Source organism: Mus pahari, chromosome 13 (assembly GCF_900095145.1).
Source record: "Mus pahari chromosome 13, PAHARI_EIJ_v1.1, whole genome shotgun sequence".
NCBI classification, from domain to species: domain Eukaryota; kingdom Metazoa; phylum Chordata; class Mammalia; order Rodentia; family Muridae; genus Mus; species Mus pahari.
Window position 1 is genome coordinate 71,122,592 of NC_034602.1, and position 17,559 is coordinate 71,140,150.

Sequence of the window (17,559 nt, forward strand, 5' to 3'; positions counted from 1 at the left end):
AAATGCCCCACAGCTGGATCTCATGGGGGCATTTCCCCAACTGAAGCTCCTTTCTCTGTGATAACTCCAGCTGTGTCAAGTTGACACAAAACTAGTCAGTACATATAATCTCATATACTGATACTTTATAAGTGAAATGGTTCTGTAATACCTATTTCATTCCATCTTTTATTCCTTTCCCAATCTTTTCCACGAAGCAATTTAACTCAGTGAAGCCATTGAAATGATTTGTAGATATAAACAAAAATATATTATTCAAAAATTTTCTCTTCGAAGTTTGAGAATTTATCATATAGTTATATATTTCTGATACAATTTAGGGATTCTGTTGTTATTGTTATTTTATTTGAAACATGGTCTTACAATGGAGTGTAAAACTTGCTACAGAAGCCAGACTCATAGAAATCCACCTATCTCTGCCTTCTGAGTGCTGTATTAAAGGCATGCAGTAGTATGCCCAATTAAATTCTATTTGTAGAAATTTCTATAGTCATAGTTTCTCAGACAGTTTCAGCTTCATGACAGCTAAATTTCATTGCACCTATTGTTTGTGCCACCATACAAGATCTCACATCACAAAAGTCAGCTGTCTCAGAAACAATTAATTGTTCTTGTTATATCATGCCTATTCGTGGGTCTGGTTTGATTTGACAGTGTGGCCAGGTGTTGTGTGACAAGACTTTTCTTGGGGAAATGCAGCAGAACACCATGCCAGATAGGAAGCCCTTGACAAACCAAAGTATGTATACTACCAGAGTCTAATTTGATAAATGAGCTAGTTTTATTTTGTTATTAAATATACGGGTGAGGAATTACAGGAGCAGAAATTTCACCAAAGCCCACTCTAGACTGCAGGCAGCTCACCAGGTTGGAGAGTATCCTTTCCAGGTGCCTCAGTTAACAGGAATCCCTTCCAGGCAGCTGAGCAGATTTCAGCTTCTTCCCACCATCTGGTCTGGTCTTAGAGTTTTCTTTGTAGCATTGTTAGTCTGAGAGTGACTCAGCAGTCTTTATTTAATTTAATTTAATTTAATTTAATTATTCTAGGGAGGGGCCTTGTAAATCTAGTCCATTTCAGGGACTTCTTGATGCTGTTCTAGTTGTTTGCAGGTAAAGGTGGCTCATTACAAGGCATAATGCTGCAGTCCCAGGGAGAATGGTACAAGCCATCAAGCTGTATTGTCTTGTTGTTTTCTGCTTCCATTATGTAGCAGTATTTATATTTCAAAAACAGTAGCACTTTCTATAAGTTATCAGTGATACACATATATGAACGTGACTGCACACAATTGATAACTTGGTGTTTCTTCTGCAAAGGTACTAACCTCCTGTAAAATAAATCTCAGGATCAGTGTACTTAGTCCAGAATGTCATGAGATGAGGAACTTAAAACTATGTATCCTTTAGCTCAAAGTAGGAGAAATTGCTTTCCAGCTGCAGTTTGCAGTTTTCTTCAGATGATCTCAGTCATTGGCTAGTACAGCCCTGGCTAGAAATGTGTCTAGGACCCTGATGCAGAGGCTTAGAGATGAGTACATTTTAACACAAATCTCTCCTCACTGGGATTAGGGAATTTCAGGTACTGGTCATAATTACAACATGCCTTACTATATATTTGGGGGTGAAGGGTTTTATCTCCAGACTTAATATTATAAAACTTTTTTATGTTTGTTATTTTAAAGAACTTAATTCTGGCATAGTGTGTACTCATATATGTCTACTGAAGAAGTGATGAAACACTAGTTACCTTCTAATGCTTAATATATTACATTACTTGTCTTATAAAAAAGACTCAAAGGTTTTAAGGGTTTTCATTACTCTGACAGATCATAATTATCCAAATATGGACTTTGTACTTTTTACATATATTAAACTATTTTAGTTAATTTCTCCATAAAATGTCTGAAGTCGCATGTTTCATTTTTATTTCCTTATAAATTTGCATGGAGAATAGAACATAAAATAATAATCACTTTCATTTGGAACAGTCTCCCATAGCCTGTAAAATGTTGATGTATGTCAGAATAATTTTTATGGTCATTGAGGATACCTTTAGACCAAAAGGATGAATGCTACTTTTTTTCTTCTTGAAATATTTAGATCTTTGTTTAATTTTAAAGTTCACAAGCTCACACCGAATGCAATTTGTGTAAACCTGTCTCTAGTGATGTCAGCAAGATTCTGGTAACAATGTCACTACACCTTCGCTTTCTCACTGGATCACAGTGAAATAGCAAAGCCAGAGGGAAAGGGAAACTAGAAAGGAGAGCTCATGTTTCTGAGACGCTAATGGATGCTTTTGGTCTAATGAGCTATAAAATGTATATTTTAATTAAATATAGAATTAGAATTAAAGCAAACGTCTCTCTTTGGTCAGGTGTCTTACTCATGAGGAACCTTGATGGTCTCCTGGCCTCCATTCCCTTTGCCTTTTGGCTTCCTCTTTCTGTCTTCTTCTGAGTCTCTGAAATGTTTTGGGAATTCAATATGGCACTCTGAAACTCTGGTGTTGGAAAGCAAATCCAGTTACTCTGCACAGGCCATAACTGTTCTTGCATGCTGAAAAACCACTTTAGCCCCATCGTATTTTATTTCTCCATCCTTTATTGTCCAAACACACCAGGAAGTCATGTAACTGACTAGCAACAGTAACTGATTAGATAGGCATGGTAATACATGCATGCAATTGAACCAGTAATGATGTGGACATGAAGATCACAAGTGTTAGGACATTTTGGGTTATGTAGCAATCTCTGAGCCAAGCATGGATTACACAGGACCCTTCCTCAGTAAAACAAAACAAACCATAAAAAAAAAAAAAAAAAAAAAAACCCTACCAAGTAAACTGGCTTTTAAAATTATCTCAAACCCTATGTAGATATTTCAGAAGAAGATATATGGTCAAACCTATATGAGATGGTTCATGATATAACAAGTCATCAGAAAAATGTAAATACAATTCACAATTATGTTTTAGTAAAGGTCAAAACATTTTTATTTTCTATTTATAAATATATTTTTAATTGAAATAGAATTACATTACTTTCTCCAGCCATTCCCAAATATCTCTCTTCCAACACCTTCCATGTCCCACTTCAAATTGAGAAATTCTTTTCTCTTATTACATAGACAGATATGTATTGCATAAATATATAAATTGATTCCACTTTTGTATAATTTTAGTCACAGTAAGTATAAAGAATACCAGCTTATTAACTGAGAATTTTTTAATTATTAATACTAATATATGCAATCATAAAATTAAAATGTAACCAACACCTCACTAGTAATTTAATGGCTGAAATAATAACCTTCATTGGTTTCAGGATTCCAGGGTCTCATAGTGTATAATTGTCAATACCTTAATTACTACAATGACCTAATTAATTCAAAGGCAGGGCATTTCTGAAACATTTCATGCATCTCTTCATCCTGAATAAAATTACCTATTGATTCAAAGTTGTGGTGACACAGTGAACATATAAAAACAATTTTAGATAGGAAAAGAATAAAGCATAAAAGTGACTGTGCTCTGACAGCTGCTTGTGGACGTTGTACATCGTGGTGCGCACTAGGCTCCGCACCACGATGTACAACGTCCACAAGCAGACCTATTGATTCAAAGTTGTGGTGACACAGTGAACATATAAAAACAATTTTAGATAGGAAAAGAATAAAGCATAAAAGTGACTGTGCTCTGACAGCATTATAGGGTATTCATGATGCGTGTACTGGTTGTATGTTGTGTGAGTGTCTTCATATGTAAAATAAGAGCTGGAGGAAAACAGCTCAAAATTGGCTCATTCTAAAAGGCTAACAGAAAACACCACAAACTGTGCATGACTTTCAGGTGGGGGAAAAACCACTGTAGATTCTTGAGAAAAATAATGCACAGGGCAATATATTGAGAAGTCATTAAATAAAATAAATAAATTAAATGTAGATCTTTATGCTTTGGATAGAGTATAATTTTAAGGAAAAATAAATTCCTTTTATAAAGACCTTATAAAATGTCCTTATTTAACTATCATGCAAGATGTTATATAATATGCATTTTCAATAATAGTAAAAAAGAATAAAACTTAATGTGTTTCATTTTAGATGTCACAATTTTGTTTTATAGATAAAATGATAATCCTATTCTTACATAAAATAAAGTTATCACCCTTAATTTATTAATGTCAGGTTTAGAAAGGAAAAATTACATGTCCTAATGCTTATTAGGCCTAGTCATGCTACATGCATAATACTGAAATGTAATATTGTGGTAATTCTTTATAAGGGCAGGGATATATTTTATTTCAAATTGCAGGTGTCTTGAATAATTCAGAAAATATTTTACTATAAAATGTCATTAAAATAATGTCTAATTGAAAGGAGAATTGTTCCTTTTGATTGATTTACATACTGTTATCTTATTCTTTCCGGTTTGACATGTTAATAAAACCCAAACCAGAAGCTATAAATGTTTATTTTAAAAGAGATACAAGATATAAATTAGCACATATAAATAGCCACAGTATTTTTAAAAAAGGTTCTAAAACAACAACAGTTTCAATACTTTTCAAGATCCTCAATCTGTCATCCCTATGAAATAAATTTTGGGGATAGTTCAATATTAGCTTAAAAGGTCCAGCTCTCCCACTTGTGTTAATCTGCCAGCTGGCTGTGTCTGATAGATTTTTCCATCACAGTCAATCTGTGTTCCCTTGCTTAGTTTCTAGCTGGAGTCAAGCGATAAACAATGACAACATATATCTTCCTGTACGGGTTGGCAACTGGGGTTATGTTGGAGGCTAGGTGTTCCTGAATTGTCCTTATGATTCACAGAACTGCTGAGAAAACTGAGGAAAGAAACGATGTACTTACAGAAACACCAATGTGTTTCCTAAACTGTGTCCCATAAAGCAGTCTTACCAAAGGATGAAAAAACAAGCCTTTTTTTCAAGTATCAAAAACAGCGTCATTTGATAAACTGAAGCAATTAAACCATTTTAGGAAATGTTTTAATTAAGAAAGTAAAATTTTATGAGAGAGTTTCCCGAAGTTTTCTTAACTGTAATCTTTGTCGAAGTGCTTTGGATAGTCTTTTTTTTTTTTTTTTTTTTTTTTTTCAGATACTTTTCAAGCTTTATTTCCTCATTTCACTTGCACAGATTTAATTTTAAATGAGATCATGCTCAGACTGAATTGAGTCTGATGTAACATGAGAAAACCATATAGCATACTGTATAAACTGGCAGTAGCCATCACTATATGATCTATACTAAGTCAGAGAAGTTCACTGCAATCCCCAAGTTTTATATTCTTTGAATAGGATAGGTAATCAAAGTGGGAGGTACAAAGATCTGTAGGTGAAGCGTGTGTGTCTACATTTGTGCTAAGCTCTTCATGCCCTTTCCTATAACCCTGAATAAGACTGGCTTATCTTTTTACTTCCTAGTCCGTTCATTAGCCAAACATCTTTGGTCTCAAATCAAAACACTATACTTAAATTATTTGTTTACGAAAATAGCATAAAGAGTATAGTAATATTACGTGTCTCCAGGAATCGTTCACCCTACTTTTGTAAATGGAATGAATGGCAAATGTTTGGTATTAATTGACTCTGCTAATATAAAGTACACAATCAAATACAGAAGGTACACTTTTAGAGAATGATGACCCTAGATTATAAACGTTCATGCATACTTTTTTTGTTTAACATTGAAGTTTCACAGTTTATTTGATAAAATATGATTGTTGTAATAAATGAGCTTATGCCATCCTTTGTGGTTACATGTGGATTTATATTAAGCATATATAAACATACACATATATACAAGCTAGTGTACTTATGGCAATCCTGTGTTTTATCGTAAAATGTTTCAATAATGACCATATAAAATGGCCTGGTGTATTTTCCTTTACTAAATACATTTTTTCTAATATATTGTCCAAACCAATATACAGAATTTTTTCTCTTCAGGATGTACCATTTTAGGAACTGTGACATACTCTCTTTGTATTTTGACATGCTGTTTTCCCAAAAGTTGTGCAGCAGTATTCCTGGGTCTTAGTTCTTTGGATGTATGTTCTAATGTTGCTGCTGGTCAACTTCTGTCCAGACAGAAGCAAGAGAAACAGAGCAAGCATGGTCTCACATGGAGATCTATTTACATTGTCTTTTCTATTCTGCATCTAAATTACCCTCTTAAGAGTCAAAGGCAAATTTTGAGCAATATAACTGGGTTGCTTCTCCCAAAATCTGCAATGCCAGTATCTCTTCCTCAAATGTTCTTTATATTATTATCGTGAGTGAAAGAAACCTAAGCAGAAATAACTTTCATGGTCTTCATGGTTTGTACCGAATTGTATATATTAGATATGAATCCTTATATATTTGAAAAGAAATATTAATATTTAAAGACTTGAAATAATTACTTTATATTTAGTATTGGCTTTTTATCTAAAAAAACATAGATTGATAGCCAGGCAACTATCTTTTTGTTTTTGTTTTATTAATTAATTATTTTTTATATACATGCTGAATATTGCACCCCTCCTGGTCCACATGGGCAGAGTTCTTCCCGCCACCCACCTCACCTTCACCTCTGATAGGGTGCACCCTTCCCTGGTGTGCCCCCACCCTGGGGCATCACATTTCTACAGGATTATGCCCATCCTCTCCCACTAAGGCCAAACAAAGCAGCCCTCTGCTACATATGTGACAGGGGCCATGAACAGCACATGTGGATTCTCTTTGGTTGGCAGCTCATCCTCTGGGAGCTCTTACGCAGCTGTCTTAAATCCTATCTTGTGTAAAATGATCACTTTTGAATTTATTAGTTGTTTCTAAATTTTAATTATTAATTACTACAAAATGGTTTGATGCACTTGGTTGAAAACAGTGTCCTGGTACACATTGCTCTGCTAATTTTTATCAGTAAGACCAAAAATATGTATTAAATAAACTCTAAGTCAAATCAATGAAGCAGAAATATTGCATCATATGATACAACCTTAGAAATTCTCTGTTGACTGTCAAGGTCCCTGGCTCCCTGTAGGTATTTTAGGCATTGATATTCCATAATGGGCCATTAACAGAGGTGTTTAATTGAGACCTGTCTTGGGGCTCCTGGCTTAGATGAGATAATTTCCAGAGATGTATTTCCTTACTTGCTTGGTTGCTACTGCATGCTAACTGTAGTGAATTGTTTATAGTAAGATTGCCTGTACAGTGTTGTGATTCACAAAACATGACACATTGTCTTCATAACTTGAAGAACAGAGTATTTTAAATATGTCATACACATGCTCCTTTCTTCTCCAGTACAAAGATTGTCAAGTAACTGTCATTGGACTTTGATATACTTTCCTAAGAATTTCCTAGTAATTGAAGGTGACACAGACCTAGAATTCTAGCTACTTGAAATGCTATGACAAAAAAAGATCAGAAGTTCAAAACTGTGATGGGAGAGTTAGGGAGTAGATAGATAGATAATAGATAGATAGATAGATAGATAGATAGATAGATAGATAGATAGATAGATAGATAGATAGATAGATAGATACACACACACAGCATCCATTTTGAAAAACAACTTATTGGAAATTTGTAAAATGTGAAGTCGATGTTTAAAATTCAAGTTGTTTATGTGAAGAAGATATTTAGTACTGACTGAAAATGGTAACTGAAACACAGGGTAACTGGGGCCAAGTCATACTCTCAAGAGCTGTTCCTTCCCTTCTATTCCTCTTTCTCTTGAAAATCTTAACAGATAGTATATGTATTCTTACCTATGAGGAGTTGAAATGCAGTGGATTTGACAGCAGTTTCTCCAGTTTTGTACATCTTACTTTTTGGATTGTGATGTTAATTCATTTAGAACTGTAATTGATTTTAGGAAAATTGTTGTAGAAATGACTTGCTCCTTTTTCTCAATTTACAAAAGCATGTCACTGTAGATGGACATGGGTCTTGCTATCCGTTTTGCAGGTTTTTGTCTCCCGAAAAGGAGATGATGTTTTACCAATCTTCATTACGGTATCAGTTACATTGACAATGATAGTATTTAGAAGTTCGTTGGGAGGAAATAAGATTATGTTGGCTTTGAATCAAACGCTGTAGTTGTGCTTGTGGCACAAATGGTTTGGATATTATGTCATAGCTGTTAAGCAGGTAATTATGTACAAAATTGCCAAAAGTGAAACTCATCCCTGAGCAGGGACAGTCCTTCCTAATCATAATCAATCTTTAGATACGCAGACACACGCACATGCGTACATGCACTCATGTGCCCACCTATACACATACAAACATGCACATATACAGACACATAGATACACATGAACATACATCAAACACACATGCATAGATAGAGTGAGACATACACACATACATGTACACACAGAAACATGTACTATACACATATACACATGCACATACACACATACATATTTGTACACAAACACACACACAACTACATACAAGCACACACACACACACACACACACACACACAGAGAGAGAGCAATTACCTATTAATGGTTAAACCTCTGAAGTTTCTGTATAAGAGATGTGGAATATACTTTCCTTATCTTTCATAAGGCATGAAATATTTTTAGTTTCTATTGTAGGATTTTAATAACGGAAATAATGTCATGGCCACTGAAATTATATTGATACATTTTAAAATTCTTTCAAGACTTAATTGAACACTGCTGTTGTAAGTTTTTCTATAACTTATGAAGTACTTTACTTTGCTCTTGAAGATTTCCAAGATAATAGTTTCTAGATTCTCTAGCAATGTAGCCATTGGTCTTGCTCCACACTCATTCAGAGAAAACATGAATACAGTAGGTCATTGGTAGCTAGTGTCTGTGAAAATGAGCACTGTACATGGCTCGTGTCAGATGGCAGTTATACAGTAGAAAAATTATTGAGGCTCTGTACTTATATGATTCTAAGAAGCAGATTGTTTATCTCCTTGTTTAGTTTCTTATCTTTTTCTTACATGGCAACATGTAAATTAAGAGCAATGATGATATGTGGAATGTTCCATCCTATTGACTAGCCGTGATGCTGCATCAGGGCTTAACTGGACAGAACAAGCTTTGGGCCTGAACTCTTCAGGCACAAATCTAGGCACAATTTTTTTGTTTTGTTTTAAAAGTTATGACCGTACTAAGTACAACAGCTCCATCCCTCCGTTTCCCCATTTGCAGATAGAATTCAAATGCCTCTTTCTAGGCGAACATTAGGGGACTAACAGTACTTTTCTATAGTTCAGACTAGTGAGTGAGTATGTGGAATATTCTTAGAAGAATGGAAGAATAAGAAGGGATTAAGTGAGTTAGTTCCCATTAGAGGACTTCTGTCTTCTCGACTTCAAATTTTGGTTCATGCTCCTATTTCACATGGATTTATTTGTTTGAAACAGCTCTCTGTTATATTTTGAATATTCCATCTATAGCTTTCTTGATTTGTATTTCTCATAGAAAAAGTACTATAAATGATGCATCAAAGGAGTTAATATTTTTGTCTGAGTATTAAATGATCATTTTTCTCTTTCGAATATCTCTCAAAATTCTGAAAAAAAATTGAGAATCTATGAGTTCATTTTGTATATGAGAATTGAACTTCCTGACTTCCTACACTTTACCTCTGAGTGACCTTCCTGACCCCATATTTTTATTTATAAAGAGCAAAGGATTTATACTGAGCGTTATGTATATAATGTGACATCCATCCTTTTTCATTTTAAATTATCTGATTGTTGATAATTGAATTATTTTCCATAATATTTACACAGGTTATTGGTGAAGCATTAGTTTAAAACTAGTTGCTTTGATTTTTTGTTAAAAATATCAATGGCGACAGATCTTTATCTTATTCAGATTCTCTTGGAAATAATCGCCATCCTGGAGCTTTGTAGGATTTTAAAAGAGGTTAACTCAAGGGCATTTCCACAAGAAAGTGATCCTGTAGAAAATATCAGTCTATTTTGTGGATGAAAGATGTACTGCCCTAAAGCCCCAAATAGCAATATTCATTAAATTCACATTTGTTCCTAATATTGATAAACATTTACTAGAACATAACACTGTCAGAAAGACAATTAAATCAGACTTTTAGTCAAGAAAAGTTCTCATTCACATTGCCATCCTAGATGTTTTGTTTCCTAACAAAAATAATTATTAAAATGCAATTATTTAAAATGTAATTATGGAGATAGGCATCTCTTATCTAAACATACCATCCCATTGTTTGTTAACCATTTCAAAAATGTAGACGTTGGCATTTCTTTGCCCAATGGATGCTTAAGGTAACTTTAAAATTAGTTCTAACATTAAAATAAGTTGAAAATAAATGAAATGAGAATGAGCTTGGAAGTTCATTGAATTTCGCTATCTTGTTGTGATCTCTCTGGAGGTAGTCAGAGCTTACCAGGAAAAATGAAGACACTACAAATATCAGCCAAAGTGCCATGACTTTCTTCATATTCTCTCCACCTTTCCAATTTTATGATTTTTTTTTCTGTGTCTTTTTACTCATCCTTGGCTGTTCTTTTTAAATATTCTCTTCTGATTTATTATTTTCTTTAACTCTGAAAAAAATACTGTCAATAACAGTGATATTTCTTATGCTTCTTGGAGCCAAATAATCTGTATTTGAAAGGTCCCATCACACTAATTCTGGCAGATATCTAGAGACTTGCTTGTTCAAGAAATTTTTTTCTCTCTCTTTTTTTTTTATTCTCCATTTCATGATCAATTTAACCTAAAACCATTGCAGCTTCTGATCCCATTCCCCTTTTCACTCAGAAATTCCCCAACTCATATCGAGTGCCCTTCTAGTTCCCTGACACTCAAGGGTAATCTCATTTCCCACTCATAACTCAACTTTCAAACATAAATTCCATCATTAAGTAAGAACAAGGGCTTTTCTCCTTTATTGAATTGTCACTTTTTCCAGGAATCATTATAAGTTCTTAATATATATTAGCTTTACTTAATTCTTAGACCACATGGTAAAATAAGTATTGAATTCAGATATGAACAATAAGGTATAGAGAGTGTAGACAATTTGACACATCCAATAAATTGGACCAAAAGCTGATTCTTCCATCCTTCAAAATGTACAGAGTGGCCTCCTCTTATGCTGCATCTTATGGTTCAATTTTGGTTTTTGATGTTTTGTCCTTTACAATAGTAGACAAGATGATTTTTTAAAAGAAAACTGGGACTATTAGAAGAAATGAAAGAAAATAAACTATCATCAGTCTTTCTTGTCATATATATATATATATATATATATATATATATATATATATATATATATGACTAATTTTATTTCTGCCATAGTATATTTGAGTTGAATGTGTTATAAAATATATATCTATCAATATAAGGTATCACTGCCAAATTCATAATAATACCTTCCTATCTAAAAGTCTCATTAATGCTGATGAATATATTCTTAACCTTAAATAGTATATTAACTGCAAAGCAGTATTAGTATCTTTTGGACATCTGACAAGATGTTATAAAAATCTGGAAAAATCCATTATTTTTGGTAGTGTCATATTTGGATTTACCTAAATACAATTGGTTTATTAATTCAATGATTCAGTATATCAACATCTGCTGATATCCATAATAGCTGTATAGAGATGTATATTAGGACTAAAAATCAGGTGTATAAGTTTAAAATCAGTTTGAAAAGTTTTGAGCAGTATGCAGAACTATGATTTTAGAGAATGTACTCTCTTTAAATCCTTCGCCCTTGTTGTAAGGATAGAGTTTCCAATTATATTTCATGTATAGACATATTCCATGCCACTAATTTAAATTCACTTTTCTTTGCGTTAACCTTGAAACACTCTATCCCATGGTGGTAGACTTTCTACATTATATTTTTTGAGCTTCCTGCCACATGGCTACAGTTCTGCAATATGCTGTCATTTATAATCTCTAATTTTGCCCTTATTCCAAACCATTCATTTTCCCACTACCATTTTTCTCATTTAATGTGAACAAATGTTTTAATGTGACAAAATGTTTCAGTGTACACATAGATACGCAAATGTATTAACTATTTTAAAGCATTAAAAAAAAAAGAGATTAGATCATGTTCCTTATAAGTCTTCAAAGGAGGATAGAACTATTTTTAAAAATATATGAGTAAAACATTCAAGTCCTTATTTCTAGTTTAATTTTGTTAGCAGTTATTTTGTATATTATCCATTGTCCTCAAACAAGTACTTACAGAAGAGAAAAGTCTTTGAACCTTGTGATAATTCTTAATTCTCAAAGCCAAGCTACACGGGGCAATCTTAGTGTTATGGAATCCGTATGAGCAGCAACGGGACACCAATTGCAAGGCCTTTGCTATTTTACTGTGAGAAAGGGCTGCACCCACTTGCACATTTGAGAATTGGGTGCAGATAGTATTAGTGTTGAAAATATGGATATTTGTAGGCTTCAAATTTCTAAATTGTTAGTTTCTCTCAGGAAAAAAAAAGTGTTTCACTTGGTCTTAACTCTTTTAAGACTCATGTTTGCCTCAGCTCAGTGCTTTTCCCATCAAACCTATTAATATCTTATAGAATGGTGCTGGGAGAGACCCGTGTGATCATCTTCAGCTTTTCCCCTGGCTGCGCGATCCCTTTTCTTAACAATACTATGTAGGACTCCCATTGATAACAGCTATTCCAGGGACAATTACCTTGGGGAAGACATTTTGGGGCAAATACATCATATGTTACCGTTCAGGCTCCACTTCACCATACTTAGCTGTGTGATCACAGCTGGTGGATTCTGATGGGGGAGGTGAGGCAAGAAACGCCTGCCTGGAGTGAAGAGATCTCAGGCTGCAGTGAACACAGCATGGACAGATCAGACAGAGGCAGCATCAATGAGGCAGCTCATTTTAATGGGGGAAACAAAGGGTACTTAAACCATTGGGGAGCGGTGATTGGGGGCTGTGGGGTGAGTGTGGTCAGGCAGGGTACTGGATCTATTTCATGCAAGCCCAGGGATATGATCTTACTCCTGCAGATCTCAGAACGAGATTTCCAGAACTTGGACATACTCTTGTTCCTGGACTGAGACTGGCCCCCACCTCCCAGTCCCAAGGCACCCCAGGCCCCACAAAACATCTATCCTTAAGGCATGGATTGTGATGCATGGCTGCTGTGTATGCTGACAACTCTGGAATAGTCATTAGCAATTCATAGGCGTAGCGCATGCTGTGATATGTGGCTCACAACATCCTTTATCTTTCTCTGTTTGTTGCTTTTGAACAGGTTTTCCAAAAGTTTTAATCAAAGTTCCTTATATTAAAAAAAAAATATATGAATTTGTTTAGATGAGCTATTGATAAGGTGAAAGCTACAAAAATAAAATTTTCATTCTTGAGCAAATATTCAAAGAGTAGACAAGTATTTATGTGCATATCAATTATGATCAACCTGGCCATTAAAATTTTTGTGTGTATTTTATACTGGTCATTTTGTCTTAATTATATATTAATTTCACTGTATTTTCAATAATTAAAGTATTGTGTTATTACATGTGAAGCAATATGGCATTTATCATGCCTATTATATCCTACCCATTACATACATTTATTCATTTTTGAAGGTTGTTAAACTTGTTATTTATACTCATACCAACATACTAAGTAATATTCTCTTAATTGTACAGGAAAACTGAGGCACTACAATATTAAAGGCTAACTTAAGGTTAGCAAATGCTAGTAGGGCAAGTGATTGAGATAAGGTGGCTGGTTCCCGAGTCTATGCTAATTTCTGCACTACAATTACATTTTAAAAATCTGAAGGTTTGACTCATGATGAAGTCAGGTATTTCAGAATTTTTTTTTTATTTTTGAATCTAGCAAAATAAGGCCCAGTAAAACTCAAATATGTATTATTCAAAATTCTTAGAACTAAGTGTTTTCTATTTAATATTTTATATCCATAGATTTAGGAATGTTTGTGTATGCTAATGAGCTAGCTTGGGGATGGGACCTAGGTTCTAACATAAAATCCATTATCCATCATCTCTATTTTGTACTTACAGTATTATGATAACTTAGTATAGTGCTCTCTTTCTGCTGTGCACGGATGGTAAACTACCATATTGATTGTGGTATAGGATTTCCCTCTTTTGGTGTCATGAAATGCTCAAAGAATTTGGGAGCTTGAAACATTTTTAATTTGGAATTTCATATTAATGATGCTCAACCAACCTGTAACACATTCTTCAGTAAATCTCTTTACTTTGAAAACTAACCTTTGAAATACTTTTCTTGTATTATACTCCATATCTGAAAACTTTGAAAATGTGCTTTAATCATTAGGGCTGAAAACAAGTGCAGGAATTTAAAATAAAGACTCAATTTGTAGTAGTAGATTGATAGATTTAAGGGTGATGAATCTAAAAACTGTGATCGATATTTTTTTTTTCATGTAAATCTGACCAAATGTTTAAAAAGAGACAACCATAACAGTCTAGTTTGGCAAAGTGGTGTAAAGTTTTAGTGTACTAAATACACAGTGAGCATCTTTTGCAGGGCCCCACATTATCTAGAGCTGTAGGAAACATTGACATGGCTAATTCAGCAGTGACTAGTGCTCTCTGTTAAGTGAGTTCATTGGGTGAGCTCATGATGTTGAGCTTTATCAACCCACTGGATGTCTAGTTGTTTCTTCTGTTTTATTTTAATTCTTTACTGGATGCAGTTGCCTATAACCACTACTTTTAAAGGTGGAATTTGGAGCATCAAAGACTCAAGGTTATCCTCAGCTGCATCATGATTTTGACGTCAGCCTGAAAAATCTAAGGCCTCCTAGCAAAAAATAAAGCAAAGCAAAGCAAAACCAAGAAAACACCAATAACAATACCAAAGAGTGTTTAGAATAACATAAAGAGAATACAAGTTTAGGTATGTAGTCATAAAAATCGTGATTTAGGCAATACTTCAACTTGATTATCAGTAGTGAGGTATTAGACAATAAAGTAATATACACATAAATATTGAATCAATGAGATTATAAAATTATTTTAAAATGTTGTTCTCAATATTTAGAAAGCATGAGTTTCAAAACTCTTATTTTTAAAAACAATCTACACAAATGGTGATAAGTGAAAATATTTATTCTAATACTAAGTGAATATTTTATTTAGGGAAAATATTTGCACAAATCAAACCCCTAAGTCTGCATTGCATATTAACATTAGAATACTTAAATTAATTTGTCCAGTAGAGACAGAATTATTTCACACAAGCTTGAGGCTGGGATATAAACTGGTAATAAATTCATAAGTACTGTCTTTCAGAATGCTTATTCATTTTGTTCATGACGTCTCTGCTCATTAAAATGAAGAAGAGGGAATTATGTTTTAGACACTAAATACAAGAATTATTCAAGAAACTACCGTGAATATCTTCATCACTTAACTACTTTTTTTCTTTTGTTCTGTTTTGCAGGTGTCTGACTTGGGATATCAGTGTTTATTTTTGAGGAATTTTCCTTTCTTTTTGTGTTTGGTTTTTAATCATTGATATTGGAGTACAGAAGAGGAGCCGGAAGTCTATTGATTTGGTTTCACTTCAGACCAGCCATTCCTCCGAGAACACAGTCATGTGGCCACCTCAGCTGCTCATCCTCATGATGCTTTTAGCACCTGTAGTTCATGGTAAGTTCTGTTGATGTCTCATGATTAGTTAGTATGTCAGTCACGTGTACTCAGAACAGATCCTTTCTTTGAAACCGTCTCTTTGAGATAGTGTAGATTTTTCTTACCTTATATTAATATCAGTAAGTACCAAAATATATACTCTGAGCTATATATTTATAGCTTTTCAGTAGGAGTTAAAGACCCCACTGAAATCTGAAAGCAACCTAAAAATTTGTCTACTTTTTTTTTTTTCATTTTAAATAGAGCTCCTTCATATTTTAAGCTTTGATTTACCAAGATATGGGAAAAATTGCCCAGATGATAAATAGCACACTTTAGTATATATTTAGTTTGCATTTTTTGTACTCAAAACCTTTTTTATTTAGGAAAATGAGCATTTGGGAGAGAGGAGAATTTGCTTTCCCATAAGAAGCAATTCTTTGTTTTTGATTGGTGTTTATTACTATATACAACCTTTAAACACAAAATGCCAAGTGATCTCTCACTAGGAACATGTAGTTCTCACTACACACCTTCTTAAATAAATATAAAACGAACAACATGCCAACTTTTATAAAATGATAATTTTACAGAAAGTACTGATTAAACTCATGATAGACTATGTGCCATTGTTCATGTAGAGATCCTGGTAGTTAGCTCACTATAAGAATTTAGAAAATACGTACCTTTAAACAATTTTTTTCGAGATTAAGTATTTATTCCACATGGGAAGGTAACCTATATTTTGTCCAACTTACAATTTAGTATTTATTGAATTTCACTAGAAGCTAAACTCAAATTTCAACTTTCATATAGGTCCCCTTTTACAGTTTAAAGTTTTCTCCTAACATGGGATTTACATTAAAATGAAAATGTTAATCTCGCTGTAGCCTCATGGTTCTTACAGCAAAGTGAAAAGACACAGCTTTCTGTGGCAGTGCTTAAGGGGTGTCCCAACACTACAGGGTGGTGGGCCCCTGAAAAGAATCTTCAATAGCAACTTGGGGTTTTTAATTGGTCCATTGAAATCCATTGTAACAGAAGTGTCTCTGAGTCTAGCCCTTATTTCAAAACTGGAGCATGTGTTGCATGATGTCTGTGTAAATGGGATAAAATAACTTCTGTGTTTTTTGAAGTGTTCCTCTAAAGTTAATGCACTTGGTATACTCAGCTATAAGAAGTCTCTAAAAGGCAGAAATAACTTTTAACATGCAAGTAAAATCTTCAGAGAAACCCCTTGTTTTTAAAGGGGAGATTTATCAATCATTTATTAATGCTTTCTGAATCCAGGCACTGATGCAGCTCTTATATAGTCTTAACGTTTTGTGATAAATATTAAGAAAAAAAGCCGTTTAAAATCAGATTCTTTTTCTACTTATCAACACAAATAAAGCCATTTAGATTACACTTTTTACTTAAAAATCTAAAATATTTATTATATCATTTTGAGGATTAAATAAACAACCTCCATAGAACAAGTCTTCATATTAATTCCCTTTAACATCATGTCTGACCCACAATTATTTATTTTTGTTTTAGTAATTATATTAGTGTGGAATTACCTGATCGTGAGAGGTAATTCATTTAATGTTGATACTCAGAAAGAATTATAATTGTACATATATTAATATACATGAATTCATATTCAGAAAGTCACTGTAAAACTACTATGTTAGAGGTTGGTTAAAATTGCAGAAATAGTGATGTAAGGGATGTCATCATTTCATAACCTATACTTTTAATTTTCTAAAACATATACTTCCTGTGTACTGGTAATCCCTAATCATGGACAAGCCGTAAGTCAAGAGTCTTTGTTTTGGGGTCTGTTATCTGATTGAGTACTTAGGCAAACAAACACACACACACACACACACACACACACACACACACA

At 33.6% G+C, this 17,559-nt stretch overlaps 1 protein-coding gene across 22 annotated transcripts in view; it reads left to right on the top strand.

The window, feature by feature from the left end:
• Adgrl3 (adhesion G protein-coupled receptor L3) overlaps positions 1 to 17,559 on the top strand; it is a 777,100-nt gene that overhangs the window by 267,667 nt on the left and 491,874 nt on the right. For all 22 annotated transcript variants that reach the window (XM_029545394.1, XM_029545383.1, XM_029545393.1 and 19 more), the window contains one exon: positions 15,478 to 15,686. In XM_029545394.1, the coding sequence (XP_029401254.1) occupies positions 15,632 to 15,686 (55 nt within the window). In that variant the 5' untranslated portion in view covers positions 15,478 to 15,631. The remainder of the gene's footprint in view (positions 1 to 15,477; positions 15,687 to 17,559) is intronic.